A 17,940-nucleotide genomic window follows, 5' to 3' on the forward strand; every position below is an offset into this window, starting at 1 on the left:
ACTTTCACTTAAATGCGATTAAACATCTGGGGAAAATAAAGCATTGCGATTGGACTGAGGACGCACGTGCTGAGCGAGCCAAATAAGGCACGGGGGCGTGGTTCAATGCCACCGAGATGCAGGTCATCTTCCCCACGAAAATCGTTGCCTCAGGCGGACTGAAATCACAACCTTCCCCCCTTTCTCCCTGGATCATTTACAATGCTACATTAGCTACCCTGTTAGCATAGAAAAACGAGTGGTCAAATGGTAATGTGGAGTAACTTTGTTGTGCTTCATTACTTCGTGGGGCACTTTTACATCAATATATGGAAGCCACAACATTTATAGTCGCTTAGGGACTTTAAATTAAGCAAAACTTTCATGTGAAAATCAACAGGAAGTGCCGCCATGTTTTTCTCACTGGCAAAGAGCACGGTCTCTTGGTAGACGTTTTGGTTTGCACGCATGAGCTCCAGTCCAAAACTGAGCGACTGCCACCTTGTGGACACAAGAGGGAATCACAAGAGGGAATCACAATTCAGAAACTCATCACGGGAGGGCGGACGGACGGACGGAAGGACGGACGGACGGACACCAAAGCCTCTTATAGAGATGCGTGGGACGCATCTAAAAATGTATAACAAAGGCTCTGTGCAAATGGGTTCAAGTGTAAAGTAGAGAATGTGTCCTGTGGACTCTCCCATTGTCATTGTCATTGTTCACTGCACACAATGGAATTGCATTTATGCCTCACCCATAAAAGGGGGCAGTGGACAAAACATGGGCACATCAAAGTTTCCACAAAATTGGTCATTGCTTTAAAACAAACAGGAGAAATCACAGAAACATTTTTCTAACAGTTTGGATAATGTTGCTGCCTTTCAGTTTGTTCTTGAGCATCAAGAGGTCAACGTAGAGGATTTGGTTCAACACTGTGGAGGCACAGATCAGTCCACCGTGCAGGACCCCCGCAATGCCGCAGCTGAACACATCCTGACCTGGAAAACACACAGGGACAAAGAGAAATAGTCAAGGGTGAGGGCAGAAGAGAAAATATGTAGCCCCTTAAATATGTAGCCCCTGTGGCACACTGTAATAGACATTGAAAGTTAACTACTATAGTACTACACTACTATGACAGTGCACGGGGCCTTTAGTAATACATTACGACTTGGTCATTGCCATTCTGGTAACAGCTAATTTACAATGCCGTGTCTTAAGGGGTTAAGAAAAAGACAGACGAAAAAAGCCTTTCACCACCAATCAAAATATTGCAATGAAGGGGATTAGAGTTGCCCTGCCGGGATTCAAACTCTCCCAAATAGGAAACACTGACGGCTTGTAACAGGCAGAGTACACCCATACGTGTAGTGGAAAGCGCGCACCTCCAGCAGAAAAGCATCAGCAGGTGCCAAATAAAAAAAACAGTCACATGTAGGAGCGGGAAAGGATCTGCTCACTGCTTGCAAAACATGAAGAAGATCTATGATCGAAACGTTGCTCCAAATAAATTAAAGGGACACTGTGTGAGATTTTTAGTTATTTATTTCCAGAATTCATGCTGCCCATTCACTAATGTTATCTTTTTCATGAATACTTACCACCATCATCAAATTCTAAGTATTCATTATGACTGGAAAAATTGCACTTTTCATACATGAAAAGGGGGATCTTCTCCATGGTCCGCCATTTTGAATTTCCAAAAATAGCCATTTTTAGCTGCAAAAATGACTGTACTTGGACCATACTAGAAAATATTTGTTTAATACTTAGTAAGCATTTATGTAAAGATCAAATTTGTCAGTAGGCAGCCCAATTTCAATGAGCAGCATAGTTGCAGTACCTTTTTTGACCATTTCCTGCACAGTGTCCCTTTAAGTCTTTTGCAAGAAGTGTGCAGATCCTTTCCCGCTCCTACAGAGTACCCCCATAACCCTAGTGAGGGTCACACGCCATCACAAATCGCACAATCAAGGACACGAATCAGAGCATACAGCACATCACTTGAAGGTACAAAGTGCACAGGAAATATACAGAACAATAAGTGCAGATACCAAGTTGGGTTAGTTCGTAGTTGGTTGGGTAGTTTTTTTTATTTTTTAACTGAGGTAGATTCACACAGGAAAACCTGAGCAATCTTATCTGAGAGGTAGGTAGAGGTGTGTGTGTGTGTGTGTGTGTGTGTGTGTGTGTGTGTGTGTGTGTGTGTGTGTGTGTGTGTGTGTGTGTGTGTGTGTGTGTGTGTGTGTGTGTGTGTGTGTGTGTGTGTGTGTGTGTGTTTGAGTGTGTGTGTCTGTGTGTGTGTGTGTGTGTGTGTGTGTGTGTGTGTGTGTGTGTGTGTGTGTGTGTGTGTGTGTGTTTGATGGGCGTGCATCTGGAGTGTATCTTACCTGAGAGGTAGAGGTTTTTGGTGTGTCTGTGGGCCTTTCTCAAAACCTAGGACAGTGCACTTCCAAGTGTATTAGCATAATTAGTCACACCCAGTGATTGGATACTCTTTGGTGAACTCTACGGAATATCCAATCACTGGGTGTGACTAATAAAGAGTATCCAATCACTGGGTGTGACTAATTAGGCTGATACACTTGGAAGTGCACTGTCCTAGGTTTTGAGAAGGGCCCTGTGTGTGTGTTTGTATGCTTTTGATGGGCGTGTATCTGGTGTGTATCTTACCTGAGAGGTAGAGATTTTTGGGGTGTGTGTGTGTGTGTGTGTTTGATGGGCGTGTATCTTGTATGTATCTTACCTGAGAGGTAAAGGTTTTTGATGGGCGTGTATCTTGTATGTATCTTACCTGAGAGGTAGAGGTTTTTGATGGGCGTGTCGCTTCGGTTATTGGCCATGAAGATGGGGTCGAAGCGTTTGAGGTCGTGCTCAACGCCGTATGTGGCGCCTGTGTGCGAAGCCAGGTAGTGCTTGTTGGACAGAGGGCTGGACACCTCCATGAAGACTCGCTGAAAGCAACACAGACTAATGAAGCCTCGTTTTCTCCAGGTATGAAGATCGAGAAGATTTGGATTGAACATAAGATTCAACATCAGCGGTAACACTTTTGAATAACAGGCCCCCGATAAGCATATATGAAGAATTAATAACACTTGCTAAATAATGCAGTAATTATGTACAAGACATTTACAAATGATTCTATGTGAGTAATAAATAATATGTTAATGCTATGTTATTATTATATTACATTATATCATTATATTTATTATTATTATTGTTATAAATTAGTAATGCTTATAAGGGTCTGTTCATGTAAAGTGTTACCACATCATTCAACAACACAATAGAAACAGTACTCTACATCTAGTTTCCATTTATTTATTTTTTTATTATTTTTTTGATTGATTATTTGACAGGACCGTGAAGGTAATGACAGGAAACGAGTGGGGAAAGAGAGATGGGGAAGGGTTGGCAAAGGACCCAGGTCGGGAATCGAACACGGGTTGGCCACATGGTAGACGAGTGCCCTACCGTTTGTGCCAGAGTAGAGCCTAGTTTCCATTACTTAAGAAAATAATTTCACGAACTGTAGAAAATATCAGCAATTAGGTCTGAGAAATTCATCTACATTTCCAGAGGACACATTCAGTGTCATTTTGCAGTTGCACACTCATTGAGACATAATCCTAGCTTTAATTCCCTTCTCTCTCGCACTCTCGCTGTGAGTATTTTGCATCTGGGGAAATAGCACCTCCCCCCTCTCGTATGGTAACCATCTGGTCAGATAAAGTACTGCATGTAAGAATGCGTTTCAGATGGACAGACAGACCGTCAGACCGACGGACGGACGGACATACCCTTTTATAGAGTTACTAGGACGTATCTAAAAAGAGAAGCTGCCCTTCTATGTTCCTGATCTGCTTACCTTCTCTCTGAGCTTGGGGAAGAACTGGCAGGCCCAGTCAAACATGTGGTTGGCGAATCTCATCTTGTACTGTTCGTAATCGTCTCCTCTCTTCCTCACGGTCCCGTCCTTCCACTCCTCAAACCACTCGTAGTTCACCATGGTCACGATGGTCATGCATGATTTCCCTGAACAGATGAGAATAATTAGCCTGGCCTTGCCCTCCAAGTGACGCAACACCCTCAGCGTTGCTACAAGTCAGGTCAAGAGCAATGCAAGTACTTTATGAGCTCCTGAAAAACTGGGAATTCCTCCCACTTTGTCGGAAAGCAAACAACCATTCGCAAACCAAGGGAGGTGGGTCAACCATGCCGTTTGGGCAATGTTAATTGTTATGCTCTTGGTCAGACCAAGACTGGAAGAGATTTGAAAGTCGATGATAATCAGGCTAGATAATAATTGCTCAGCAGCTTGAATGTGTTGTCATGCGTGCGTTTTTATTTTTTATTTTACTGAGAATACCTGCATACTACGGAGACTACAACCCCCATTGAGATACTGTGTGTTTTTGTTTTGTTTGTTTATTTATTTGGGGGGCCTGGTGTCGATTCATTCACTGTTGTCTTACCTCAGTGGTGTAGTCTACGTAGAACGCAGGTATACGGAGTATACCCACTTCTAAATTTCTGGGATTTCAGTATACCCACTTAAAATTGATTGATGCATTTATCGATTATTTAGAATAGAGCAAATATATACAGTATACCCACTTCAAAAAATGCTCAAATATACAGTATACCCACTTCAAAAAAGTAGACTACACCACTGTCTTACCTGGATGCCTGATGTGAGATGAGGTGTCTTTGACGGATGGGAAGGTGACAAACATGTTGGGAACATTCTCAGGCGCCTCGTCTTTGCTCATGCCATAGAACTCATCCATCCTGAAACACACAGTCAAAGGAGACATTATTCATGTCACGTGCAAGGAGACGTTATTCACATTTGTAGTGACTGTTTGTACCCTGATTTACATCATCTGGCTGTGTTAAGCAACTACACACGGGGGCATTCCATTCCCTCCCGCACCTGGCATACCAGAGGTGTTTGTACTCTCTCTGGGATGGAAAACATTCAAACCTTGAGGGGACAACAACAAAACAACCTTTAGTGTAGATTTTGACACAAGCGTGTCCGCGGGCAGCGCTCAAACTTACACAAACTGCAGAGGGTGGCTTTAACTTGAGTACAAGAATTCACCCTGGGGCAGTAGGCATAAGGTGACTTCCTGTTTTTGTCACTGCTCAGTTAAACCTGAGGGTGCAAAAAACTAACCCACAGCCTGGGTATAAGAGGGAAAAAAGCATAATTTATGCTATATATGATTTATAAATTATATAAAATATAATTGATGAACATCATCATCTAACTTTATGAACCAGATGACGATACGTGAAAAGTTTTGTTTGCCACCAACGCTCTAAAACTAAGCTTATAGCGCTGAAAACATCGAGACATACAGTATCTGCATACCGTACGGTTTGAACTGTTAAACTGCATGCTGCGACCAGAGCAGTCACGTGCAAAGTCCTCCCAAACGACTCAGTGCTTAACTCAGATTCAAACAGAAAAACATGTTGTTGCACACAGACTGTGATTGACGGGGTTTTACATTGTTTTCTGTTAGCTATGACGTTGTTGCAGTACTAGACAAGGTCGACAGACAAAAACATTTTCTGCCCTCAGGTGGGTTTTTCTAGTTTACTGGGCTAAAGTTCAGCTCCTTTAGCATTTAAGGCACCGCTGATGGTAATGTTGGTGACAGGAGCAACTGACAGGAGACCTAGGTGAAATGGGCCTGTGAAAAGTGTGTGCTACAGTAAGTGGGTTGTGAATAGTGGGAACATTTGAATCATCTTTGTATTAAAGAATTTAAATATAATCTATTTGAATGTAGTATTTTATTTCACTTTTTAATTTTAATTTTTAGATTTTTTTCCGAAAAACATTGAGATTTCAGGGGGGGTGGAATGCAGCATATCAATGAATTGTAAGTTGATTGATATTAGGCAATCAATGAATGATTAATGAATTAATCGATCATTTGTATCCATACTCTGATTATGTCCTCGATTGTAAGTCGTTTTGGTTAAAAAGTCTTTGCCAAATGTCATGTAATGTAATGAGTGAAAGGATGGGCAGTCTGATCGATTGTAGCTTCAACCTGGGGGCAAGCGCTATTCAGATATACCGCTATTCAGAGATACCGCTATTCAGACACCAGATATGCCGTAGGGTTAGGGTCAGGGTCAGGGTCGGGGTCAGGATGCACTCTCCCTAAACTGAAAATACTTGAGCAACGTAGCACAAACCACAGAAATGACAGATTTTGGTGGGAAACGTGCCGGTATTCAGACAATATACATCAATGTCTGAATAGCGGCAGTCTGATGGATTGTAGCCTCAACCATTAGCATACGCTTGTCAAGAACAAAACCTAGAGTGCATCTTAATATGCGTCCTTGCCTCCTCCACTTGCGCTTGTCTCCTCGCCCCGCCTCCTGGCCCCTCCTCCGTGGAGAAAACGATAAAGTTTCCCAGCTGTCAGCCTAGCCACAACAACTTTTGAGGGACTGTTTTTCATTCACCATAACAATTGCACACGAGAAAAAGACTCTACAATTGAGCTTTTGCAAGATATTGAAATATAATGCTGTTGTCAGTGATGTCATCATGACGAGAAGCGAGTGGAGGAGGCAAGTGGAGGAGGCAAGGTCCCATATTAAGATGCACTCCTAGACACGTCCTTTGCACCTCCCTCGGAGAAATGGGTTGACATCGAGAGCAGGCCAGACCAAACGCTTACAGAGATTTGGAGTTGCGATCAGTGTTGCCAGATTAGGCGGTTTCCCTCCGTATGGAGCCTGCACTCCTCCATTGGCGCCCCTAGTGTGCGCTGCAACATGATCTCCAAAAATTCCGTGCTCCTGGACACGGATGTTAAGGACACAAAATCCGTGTCCAGGAGCACGGATTTTGCCAAAATTCCGTGCTCCTGGACACGGATTTTTTTTCTGTGCTCCTGGACACGGAATTGTTTGAAGTGCTTTCTATAGGCTATTTCCACAGTCTTGTGTTTTCTCAGGATTTTTCTCATTTCAAATATTTTGTCTAAAAAAAATAATGTCTTACTGACAGGTTAGGGTTAGGCATTGTTTTGGTCTGGGCACAGCTAGTTTTCTTTCATTCATTATATGAGTTTGATAGCCTACCAACCAACTGGAAAAGGTATTTCTCAAAAAATATGTCTTTAATGACAGGTCAAGGTTAGGGAATGTTTTGGTCAGGGCACAACTTAAATTGCTATAGCATTATTTTGTTTAGGATTAGCATTTGGTATGTATTTTCTAATGATAGAGTTAACACAGTGCTGTGGTAAAAGCCTACAGAAAGCACTTCTGTGTGCCCATCACGGAAAACAATTCCGTGTCCAGGAGCACGGAAAACAATTCCGTGTCCAGGAGCACGGAATTTTGGCAAAATCCGTGCTCCTGGACACGGATTTCGTGTCCTTAACATCCGTGTCCAGGAGCACAGAATTTTTGGAGATCAGGCTGTGCAGTACCACCCGGAAAAGTGGCGAGTAGAGTCTCTAGTCGTAATACCCTTAAAACCTCTCTGCTAATAATTTGGGCTCAGTTACTTACAGTTTGTCGGTGTCGTTGCCCTTGAAGAGCCAGTGAGTGGTTTGGCCGATGCCGAGCTCCTCAGCAGTGCCATCGAAGCCACAGAAGAGGATCAGGCAGCCTTTGCTGAGCTTCACGTCCTTCACACGGCTCTGGATGTCTGCATGGGGAAAGCAGACTGTCAGTAAAACTGGGACTCTACTGTACTATAAGCATCATCCCTGAGCTTGCAGGAGCATCACGGTGCATACACACCAACGGCGCGGACGTCCACAGTACGTCCACTTCACGTGTCCGTTATCAGTCCGAAACGGTTAGAATGCATGAAAACAAATCATGCCTTGCACACAGGAACGCAGTGTAAGTGCGGCGCATGTCCGTCCCGACCGAACATGTCCGCATGCTCCTTGAAAATAGAACTGGAGTCTATTTTCCTGCGCGGATGTCCGCATTCAATACGCGGCTCCCATTGAAAATGAATGGCTACTGCCCCGGCGGATAGAACGTGGACATTAACAGTCCAGTGTGAAAGGCAGGCCGCGAACCTCTCGGACTCGCACTGCTCACGGAGACGTTAGGGAAACGTGCCAGCTGTGTGTGCATGTCCCGTCACAGAGGGACAGACATCACTAAAAAGTAGAGGCTGGAGCACACTGCAGCTTAGTTTTTAAGTTTTCATTTCGCGCAAACACCCGACTAACGTTGACTGAAACAACATTGTGGAAATCACTATAAACATGGTCAAATAGTTAAAAGCATATGACATCGCGGAAATCGCTGTTAACATATCAAAATAGTAATACACATATGATAAATTGTTTAAAAGGTGTTATCTCTACATTATTACCACATTGTTGAAATAATATCATTACTATTAGTGTTTTTTGTCAGTTATGAGCGTTTTTTTGCCGTTTTTTTCCGGAGGGGGCGTCACCCGGGCACAAATCATTGTAGGACAGCCACTGACAAAACTCACTGTGTTTCATGGAGATCTGAGGAGGAAGGAGTTTGTTGAAGGTGTTGTAAAGGCCGCAGTTGGAGATCACGATTGGTGCCCTCACCTCCACTTCCGTTTGGCCCTTCCTCACTGCCACACCTAGCCAATCACAGCAAAGGAAAATAAAGTGTCACAGTCGAACACAAACATCAATCAAGTAAGAAAAGGGAGATATCCTCCGCTCACATGTACTTCACAATCTGGTGACGGGAAAGGACTAGAAATAGCAGGCAAGAAAGAGAGTCGCTGGAGCATCTTCAGATGTGGAAAAATTACTGTTTTAATGGCACTTGCCCAATAAAACAGTAATTGTTCCACATTTCATGATGCCCACCAATCAAGCAACATCATGAGGAGTTTGAGTGGAAAGTTCAAAGTTGTCAATCCAGTTCAGTTCAGCGCTCACCACAAGCGGCCCCGTTGCTGTCCAGCAGAATTTCAGTGACCGGGGCCCTGACCAGCACCTCTCCACCATACTTGCGGATGGTGTTGCTGATGTGGAAAGGAACCTCACTGGCGCCCCCTTTAGGATAGTAGGCTCCACGCTTGTAGTGGTGGAAGAAGAGGGCATTGAGGACGACGCTGGCATCCCTGGGCGGCACTCCTGTGGGGGGGGGGCATCAAGAAGATAATCAAGCTCGATTCATCTTACTGGACCATGTACCTTACGCCAGAGTTTCCCAACCAGCTGTACGTGTACCACAAGGGGTACGCGAGCACACTGGAGAAGGTACTAGGGGAAAGTGTAATAATAGCAAATATATTGGGCATAGTCACATTGGGATAGAGGAAGAGATACAACATAGACCATGAATGAGGACGTACTCATGGCACAACAAAAAGGTTTAGGGGGTATGTGAGACGAAAAAGGTTGGGAAACACTGCCCTACGCTACCAAATGTATCACTGACTACAGTCTGAGAGGATAGCAAACACTATGAATACAATATGGTACATCTCAACATACTAGTAATACAGCTTAAGCTTTAACCGATTGAAATCAAGAAGGCTTCACAATGTTAGAAATAGATGTTTGAAAGAGTTCATTTTGTTTATGGAGGAACAAGTCCGACAGGCGGACAAAGATGCATCCATCTCTGCACTCTGTAGCCTTGTGGACACAGGAGGGAATTACAATTAGAGAATGCATTTCAGACAGACAGACAGACCGACTGACTGTTGGACGGACATACCCTCCTATAGAGATGCTAGGAGGCATCTAAAAACACACAAGGTCCTTGTCTCCCTAAGGGGAATAACCACTTATTACCTCCGGCAAGTAGGTTATGTGCTCGCCCGAGTTTGAGTATTGGTTGGTTGGTTGGTTGGTTCGTTCGCTCCTGCAACTTTGCGACCTGCCAAAAGAGGGCGGAGGTGCATATGCTCTCTGGGCACTAGGGATACAAATTATCGATTAATTCATTAATCATTAGTTGATAGTCTTATCGATCGACTTACGATTAATTGATAAGCTGCGTTACTCCACCGAAATCTCAATGTTTCTCGGAAAAAAACTACTAATTCTAAAAATTTTAATTAAAAATTGAGATAAAATACTTTTTTTCAATTCTTTAATCCAAAGGGGATGTAAGTATTCCCACTATTCACACCCCTCTTCACACACACTCTTCACATGCCCATTTCACCAGGGTCTCTTGTCCGTTGAATTGTCGATTAATTGCGATTAATGTTTTTTAATCGATTAATGCATTGATCGATTAAAGTCGATTCATCGATTAATCGTTTGCATCCCTACTGGGCACACTTCTAGTTTGACATGCTAATCTACTCAAGTAAAGTTGTGGTGCGCACATCCAAGACGCAGGTGCAGGATAAAAAAGTCAAAACTATGAACAGATCTACCTCACAGCGATTAGCTCGAAAGCGTTCACTTGAAAAATAAAAAAAGCGACGGGATCAGTGTGCGGACATTCATTTTTATGCTAATCTACTCAACCATCCATTTAGTGCATCATCTGCTGAATGAAGATCTACTGACCGATGAAGAGGTAGGAGAAGACACACTGGAGGTCCTTGTTGCTGGTCAGGTGGTTGGCCCAGTCGGTGGTGCCGGTGACCGCCAGACGGAAGATGGGGCAGTAGCGGTCAGCGAGAGTGGACTTGAGCAGAAAGAGGGCCAGCCAGCGAGGGATGAGCTTCAGGATGCCCAGCAGGTGGATCCTTCTGGCGGTGAGCTGGAGGAAGAATATCCAGGAAAAGGTTAGCGGTAACCTGGTTTTAACCCTATCGCGCCGGACGCATCATATTTGTTTCATCAAATTCAAAGCCCAAAGTGGGAAATGTAAAATATGGTCCTGCTAAAACAAGGATAGGCTAAAAAAATGGCAGGATCTCACTAAAAATGTAAAGATAAACCTCAAATTAAATTGTCTGACAACTTTTTAAAATTAAAAAAAAGTTGTAAATGCATTAAAAGTCATTTTTCAATGGTCATGAAATTGGGCTTGTCATTTATTTAAAGCCTGATGCATCATATATGATGCATTAAATATCTCAGTGACCTTAACAAAATGTTGATTTCTTATAACGGACCAATATTGAGGCAAATTCCAAGAAATTAGAATGTTCTGTCTATGCTTTCATGGTTCAGGTCTTACAGGGTTAATATCCCCCTGAAGTAAAGCCAGACTAGGTTAGCGGGCTACATGAAAATAAGTAGTGTTCTCCTCTGAATGGGTACCTCTGGGTTGTTGTCTTAGCATGCTTTGCAGTTTTGCCAAGTGTGTTACACAACATTGAGAACTCATAATCTATAAATTGTGTAACGATGACCAAGCATTACACAGATGTCCTTTTCCCTCCTTGACCTCTGGGGGCAGTGTCTACCTATGAAATCCACCCTGCTATACCAAAGATTTCTAAGTATGGTAACTAAGCTAAATTACACTGCATCAGCAATAGGGGTGTAAATCACAGCCTCCATGACGATACAATTCAATATCGATTTCTTAACCCCTTAAGACGCGGCTTTATAAATTTGTTGTTACCAGTATGGTAATGACCAAGTTGGGGTGCATTACTAAAGGGCCTGTGTTGTGTCATAGTATTCTAGTGCTATGGTAGTTACATTTCAATGACTATTACCGCGTGCCACTGGAGGTACGGCGCGCATTAAGGGGCTACGGCAGTGATTAGATTATTTTCGATACTTAAGAATGCCCCATGATACAATACAATTTTTCCAATTACTTTTCCACTTCCTTTATGTTATGGAGCTAGTTTTAGCAGAGGAAGTGCGCTCAACTCCGAAAAGTTTCTTACAAGGTCTTTGGGTGCGAGCAAACAGCAAAGTTCATGTATAGTAAAAAAGCCGCACTCTCGGATCAGTTTCTTGCAGTTTTAATGCTAACCCAGTATTAAAACTGCAAGAAACTGATCCGGGAGTGCGGCTTTTTTACTATACATGGTATGGAGCTAGGGCATTGGGTAGCAGCCAGAAATGCGATTATTTTCTACATTTAATATACAATTTGATTCAATCGTCGGCCATGGGATTGATGCATCGATACATATCGATTATTATTTACACCCCTAGTCACCAATGCAACAAAGTGGGGTCGATTTCAGTCTCCTAAATGGGTATGACATTACCACTGAAATCCATTCGTTCTGAAACCTCGCTAGTTCCCTAAAGGGGCATGACAGCCATATTGGTGGCAGCTTACAGCCTTATGCCATATTGATTCTGAATGAAACTCTTAACATCTCTGGCCGTACCTTCATGACCTTGAAGAAAGTTTCAATGGCCTTGGTGTCCTCTGGGAACTGCTTCTTCAGGTGGGCCGCCATCTCTTCCTTGCCGTAGTACATGCTGTACTGCCGGTGTTCCTCTCCAGACCCGATGTAGATGTGGTCAAAGTGCTGATCCAGGGTCACAAACTCCAGTTGGCCTTCAGTGATCTGGTCAAATGTGATCTTCAAGAAGCTCCTCTCGTGAAGCTGCCCAATGTAGTGAAGGCCTGCATACAGGCAGAGAAAAGTTTGATACAAAGTCTTTCAAAGTTTCTTATGTCCTAGCGAAGATCATGCCAACATAGCAGTAGAGGTAGACCTTCTTACCAACATCAAACTCAAAGCCTTTCTCGATGAAGGTGTGCGTGCATCCTCCTGCTTGGTCGTGCTGTTCTAGAACTAGAACCTTCTTCCCTGCTTTGGCCAGGCAGGCAGCCGTGGTCATGCCACCCAGACCACTGCCAATGATGATGGCGTCCAGGTTCTCAGGGACTCTGTCCATACTGAAACCTGCACAGTGGTGAACACACCGGTGAATCTCACTGTAAGATTGTTTGAAAAACGCAAAACAAAAACAAAAAAGTTACCATAAATTGTGGCACTGACAAATGAGACGGCTTTGATGAATGAAGATGGAAACACGTAAATAGCTAAACATAATTTTCTGTTCACTGTACTCTGTCTAGCAATTCATATCAGAATTCAATTCAATTCAATTCTATTCAACTCAGAAAAGGGCGGGGCTTAATATTCAAAACACTGCACTTGTCCTTTAAGATTTCACATGATACAGTTCACGTAAACCTTTCCATGTACATGTCTCCACTCACCTTTCTTCAGCACCTTGTTCCTCTTCTTCTGGTCCATCTCCTGGGGCTCTTTGGGCCTGACCGACTCCAGGGAGAATGGGCTGGGCTGGCCAAACAGGTACCACAGGAGAGCGCTGATGGAGAGCAGGAGGGCGCCCAGAAGGGCTTGCAGCCACATGCCCAGGGTCCATCCCTTCATCCAGAGAAGCACAGCTCTGAGCACCCAGGTGCAGCAGAAAGCCCCAAGGGCCAGGAGACACACTGTGGAGAAAGAGGAGAGGAGAGAAGAGAAGAGAAGAGAAGAGAAGAGAAGAGAAGAGAAGAGAAGAGAAGAGAGAAGGATTACAGTCTGAATCTGGATCTGGATTGATTTGTTACAACGCACAAACAAAGCAAGTGGTAAAACAAAGAGAGATCAATTGAATTGAGGGACATAGAAGGGTAGCCTTGCGGCCATCCTACGTACTGCCGCCAAAAGATTTGGCTCCGCACATATGAAATGGTAGTATTATGGGATGGTCAGGACCAGGCTAATAGAAGGGTACACTGCACAAAAAATAAATTCTAGTGATATCAGCTAAAAACATTGTTGCATGTGTAAAGCAACACAGTTACTCGCCAATTGGCAACTTAGTTGGCTGGTGATGGGAATTGCATCGCAACCAACAAATGAAGGGTTTATTTGCAAAACGGTGTATCTCCATTTTTTGACTTTTGCATTTTATTATTGAAAATGACTGTTCAGAGGGCCTATCACCTATGTGTGAATTCTTACCATTCAAATATTTTGAGAACATATTTTTTTAACCTATATAAAATGCATTTTGCAATGCAATTCAATGGAATGCCCAATACAAAAGGTCAATTTCCCAAAATTCTACAAAATGGAGATACACCGTTTTGCAAATAAACCCTTCACATATTGTTGTGAGAAACGAGAGGAAGTAAAAAAAAAAATAGTAGCAGACAAAATAAATTGTCTGGGGCTTAGGATGTCATAAAAGACCCTGTTTACTTGTTGAAGGTCATGTGGGGTTGAGGCTTGGCTTTGTTTATCTTATAGAAAGTACAATTCACTCTGCCGCTGAAGAGCTGAGGAGAACAGCTTGCTGTAAAGATAAGAGTTCGCCAAAAACAACAGATTGTGTCCGGTCCTTCAAGCTCCTTGCACTACACTGGGTCACAGTGACATGACACGATAGTAGGTTTTGGGTCAAAGACGCAGACGTCAGGTGGCACAACATTTAATACCCAAACATTTATTAGTAATTGGTAGTTGATATGCTGCAATGAACAGGCTTGCTAGATAGACCACTAAAAACAAATGCTCAAACAAAAAAAAAACATGCAAGACATGAGTTCACAGTGTTTGTAAACACGATGTTGTGAGGAGGGGCAAGACACTGGCAGCCAACCATGTGTGGCTATTTTTTGATCGACAGCGGTTTCGAACAATCAGAGGTTGAGCTGTGCGCAGCTAGGTTCGCGCAGCCAGGGGAAAATAAAAATTTAGAACCCATGTATAGTGGCAGTCACTGTCGTTGCGCCACTCTGATGTGTGCTACTGCTGAAAAGTCACTGACACGTTTAAACTACATAGCTGGTCATGAATGATAGTGTGGCAAAGAGGAAATTTAGTTTGTAGTAGGATAGAAGAGTACAAAAGAGTGCATTCTTAACATAATGTCTATATATATATTTTTTTAAACATGTTCTTTCTCACTGTCAGTGGCGGAACAACTGCACACACGGGCCCTAGGGCAAAACACTGATAGGGGCTCATACGGCCTGCCAAGGTCACAATACGCCCTCCACCACCAATATGGGAGGGCCCTAGGGTACATGCCCTGTTTAAAACCATGGGATGCATGCCCTGCTTAACACCCCTAATCCTAATCCTCAACTGTACTATTTACATATTCTGCCATGTAAAAGTTGCTCAAGAACAGCACACACAGTAGACTTTGTTACTTACCAAATATTGTACAGTATTTGGTAAGTAGCAAAGCCTATTGTGCAGGTGCTGCACATGTGCGTCTGACATAAAAACACATAAGTCAAGGGGGGCACTGTGGCACAGCGCACTAAGCCCCCCACATTTGGGCTTGCAAGCCCACCCACGGGGACCCCGATCCTCCCCTGTCTCTCTGTCCCATTCGCTTCCTGTCACCATCTTCGACTGTCCTGTCAAATAAAGGCATAAAAGCCCCTACATTTAAAAAAAAAACCCACTTAAGTCGTTGCACGTCTGATTAGAGTGTTAGCTGTTTCGCAGAGGGCTTCTGCAGGAATTCATGTCAGTCAAGACTAGCTCTGGCACGATATTGTACTGTATGGAAATGTAACAATTGCAACAATGACGCTTAATCACATTGAGAAAACAGATGCACACGCCCAATGTACAGCATTATCCACTATCACTTGACCTCCATCTTTGAAAAATAAAGGCCACCAGTGTCTGTTGTTGTGAGGTGAGTTTTGGAGTGCATTCCAATATGCGACCTTGTGTCCTCCACTTGTGCTTGTGGCCTCGCCCCGCCTCCTGAGCCCTCCTCCGTGAAGAAAACAAATAAGGATCCCCGCTGTCAGCCTAGCCAAGACTATTTTTGGTGGACTATTCTTCCTTCACCATCCAGTTTGCAAATGAGAAAATTACTTTACAATTGAGCTTTTGCGAGATATTGAAAGATAATGCTGTTGTCAGTGATGTCATCCTGACATATTACTTCCTGGTACGAGGCCACAAGCACAAGTGGAGGACGCATGGTCAGTTAATAGAACGCGCCCTTGATTGCTGACCACTCACTCACCATGTCCAAGTGCCTTCTTATTCTTATTAACCTTCTTCTCCTTCCCCTGGTCCACTTCCTGTGGCTCATTGAGCTTCAGGATATCCAGGCTCATCTTGCCCCGCTTCTTCATCATGTACCAGGAGATTCCTCCCACCCAGCCCAGACATAGCACTGCTGCGGCCAGCCACATGTTGACCGTGTTGCAGGCGCCGGTCGCTGAGACTCAGAGAGCAGGACAGAAGCCTTCAGAATCTCAAAGATGCTGCGGAAGAGATACAGTAGCAACTGACTTGGAATCTACGAATGAGTGGAGGTGCAAAACGCACACCTGAAAAGGATGTGCTGGCAACCACTTGCAGGAGGAGAGAAGTGCCGCACACTCCCGAGTTGCACAAAATAAGTGTTTAGTGACCTGAGGAAAGCCGACAGGCCGAAACGTTGTCACATTAAAAGTTGGAATCAACGGATAACAATGTTTTGTATTTAGAGCTCCCTACATATCTGCTGTCACTACTGGGATAGACTTGTATTTTCCAACAAAACAGTGCTAAGAAAAAGTGTGCCATTCAAACCCAGTCCTTCTGTATTTGTAAAACATTTGTTGCATTGCAGAGAACAGGATAGAAGCCTTTAGGATCTCAAGGATGCTGCCTAAGAGAGCTAACAGTTGACTTGGAATCTATGGACAAGAGGAGAGAAGTGCCACACACACTCTCGAGTTGCAGGAACGTTGTCACCGTAGCCCCTTAATGCGCGCCGTACCTCCAGAAGCACGCTGTAATAGTCATTGAAATGTAACTACCATAGCACTACAAGACTATGACATAACACAGGTCCTTCAGTAATGCACCACGACTTGGTCATTACCATACTGGTAACAACAAATGTATAATGCCGCGTCTTAAGGGGTTAAAAACGTATTTATGCAACTCGAGAGTGTGCGGCACTTCTCCCCTCTTGCAAGTGCTTTAAGGGTTGCCAGCACATCCTTTTCTGGTGTGCGTTTTGCACCTCCACTCATCATTGGGAATCTATACGGATAACAATGTTTTGTATTTAGAGCTCACTACAGACCTGCTGCAGTGGTGTAGTCTAGTTTTTTGTAGTGGGTATACTGTACCGTATATTTAAACATTTTTTGAAGTGGGTATACTGTTTATATTTGTGCTATTCTAAATAGGCCTAATGGATCAATCAATTTTAAGTGGGTATACTGAAATCCCTGAAATTTGGAAGTGGGTATACTTCATATACCTGCGTTCTACGTAGACTACACCACTGATCTGCTGGCACTACGGGATAGACTTTAATTGTCCAACCAAACAGTCCTAGGAGAAGTGTACCATTCGAACCTAGTCCTACATAATTGTAAGTACAATTGCAGTTATGCAATCGGAATTACATTATTGGGTGCGAGGACTATTCTTCCTCACACCCGGGCAGCAAAATATGTAGGGTCAACTACAATTAATGGGTACGACGTTAAATGTAAGGGAAGTACAGTAAATGTAATTATAATTACATTAATAAGTATACAATTCTTATGCAGTTCCAAATATGTAATGTGTTATTACTATATGTGAGGAATAGGAGTATAAGAAATGATGCATGAAGAGTGTGTTAAACTCTTCACGCTGGGTATCAATAATGTGTAGGTGTGTACTTATGGAATCGTCAATTGTCTAATTAATGATTGCATAAAACACGGTTCATGACCGTCTCATAAAATCATGACCATTATTGACAAATAATCTGAAGGTTTTGTGTGAATTCTTTTCTGGTTGACTTCGTAGAAATTGTTCAAATAAGACAAACACAGTTCACCACAATGTACATTTATTGTAAAAGCATCATCCGGTCATAACACTGATACAGCCAATGTGACTTGCAGGGCATAAGGACTTAGGTAAAATATACAATATATACACGGGGTATGAGGGGATGCGCTATGCATGTGTGTGTGTGTGTGTGTGTACGCTATGCGACAATGAGAGAGAGAGAGAGAGAAGGGGCGCGTGGCGAGCGCTTTCTGTGAGCGCCGCGCACCTCTATTACCGCGTGTGCGGAGCGG

The 17,940-nt window shown here is 43.4% G+C and overlaps 1 protein-coding gene across 1 annotated transcript; it reads right to left on the bottom strand.

Moving 5' to 3' along the window:
• Nucleotides 1–819: 819 nt before the first annotated feature.
• On the bottom strand, nt 820–13,255 carry LOC134467033 (inactive all-trans-retinol 13,14-reductase-like). The gene is made up of 11 exons (XM_063220957.1): nt 13,099–13,255; nt 12,596–12,778; nt 12,254–12,495; nt 10,515–10,710; nt 8,922–9,119; nt 8,495–8,614; nt 7,540–7,678; nt 4,667–4,776; nt 3,854–4,020; nt 2,777–2,936; nt 820–980 (listed from the first exon to the last, which is right to left on the bottom strand). The coding sequence occupies exons 1-11, from the start codon at nt 13,253–13,255 to the stop codon at nt 820–822; spliced, it is 1,833 nt and encodes a 610-aa protein (XP_063077027.1).
• Between the last annotated feature and the right edge of the window lie 4,685 nt (nt 13,256–17,940).

Source organism: Engraulis encrasicolus, chromosome 17, assembly GCF_034702125.1.
Source record: "Engraulis encrasicolus isolate BLACKSEA-1 chromosome 17, IST_EnEncr_1.0, whole genome shotgun sequence".
Taxonomy (NCBI): Eukaryota; Metazoa; Chordata; class Actinopteri; order Clupeiformes; family Engraulidae; genus Engraulis; species Engraulis encrasicolus.

What these genes read in the sequence shown, in the direction of transcription:
- LOC134467033 (XM_063220957.1), bottom strand. Translation starts at nt 13,255, where the DNA reads ATGTGGCTGCAAGCCCTTCTGGGCGCCCTCCTGCTCTCCATCAGCGCT. An exon ending in TCAGATCTCCATGAAACACA is followed by an intron (nt 7,679 to 8,494) that starts GTGAGTTTTGTC and finishes TTCCCCATGCAG; the next exon opens with ACATCCAGAGCCGTGTGAAG. An exon ending in ATCTCACATCAGGCATCCAG is followed by an intron (nt 4,021 to 4,666) that starts GTAAGACAGTGG and finishes TCATCTGTTCAG; the next exon opens with GGAAATCATGCATGACCATC.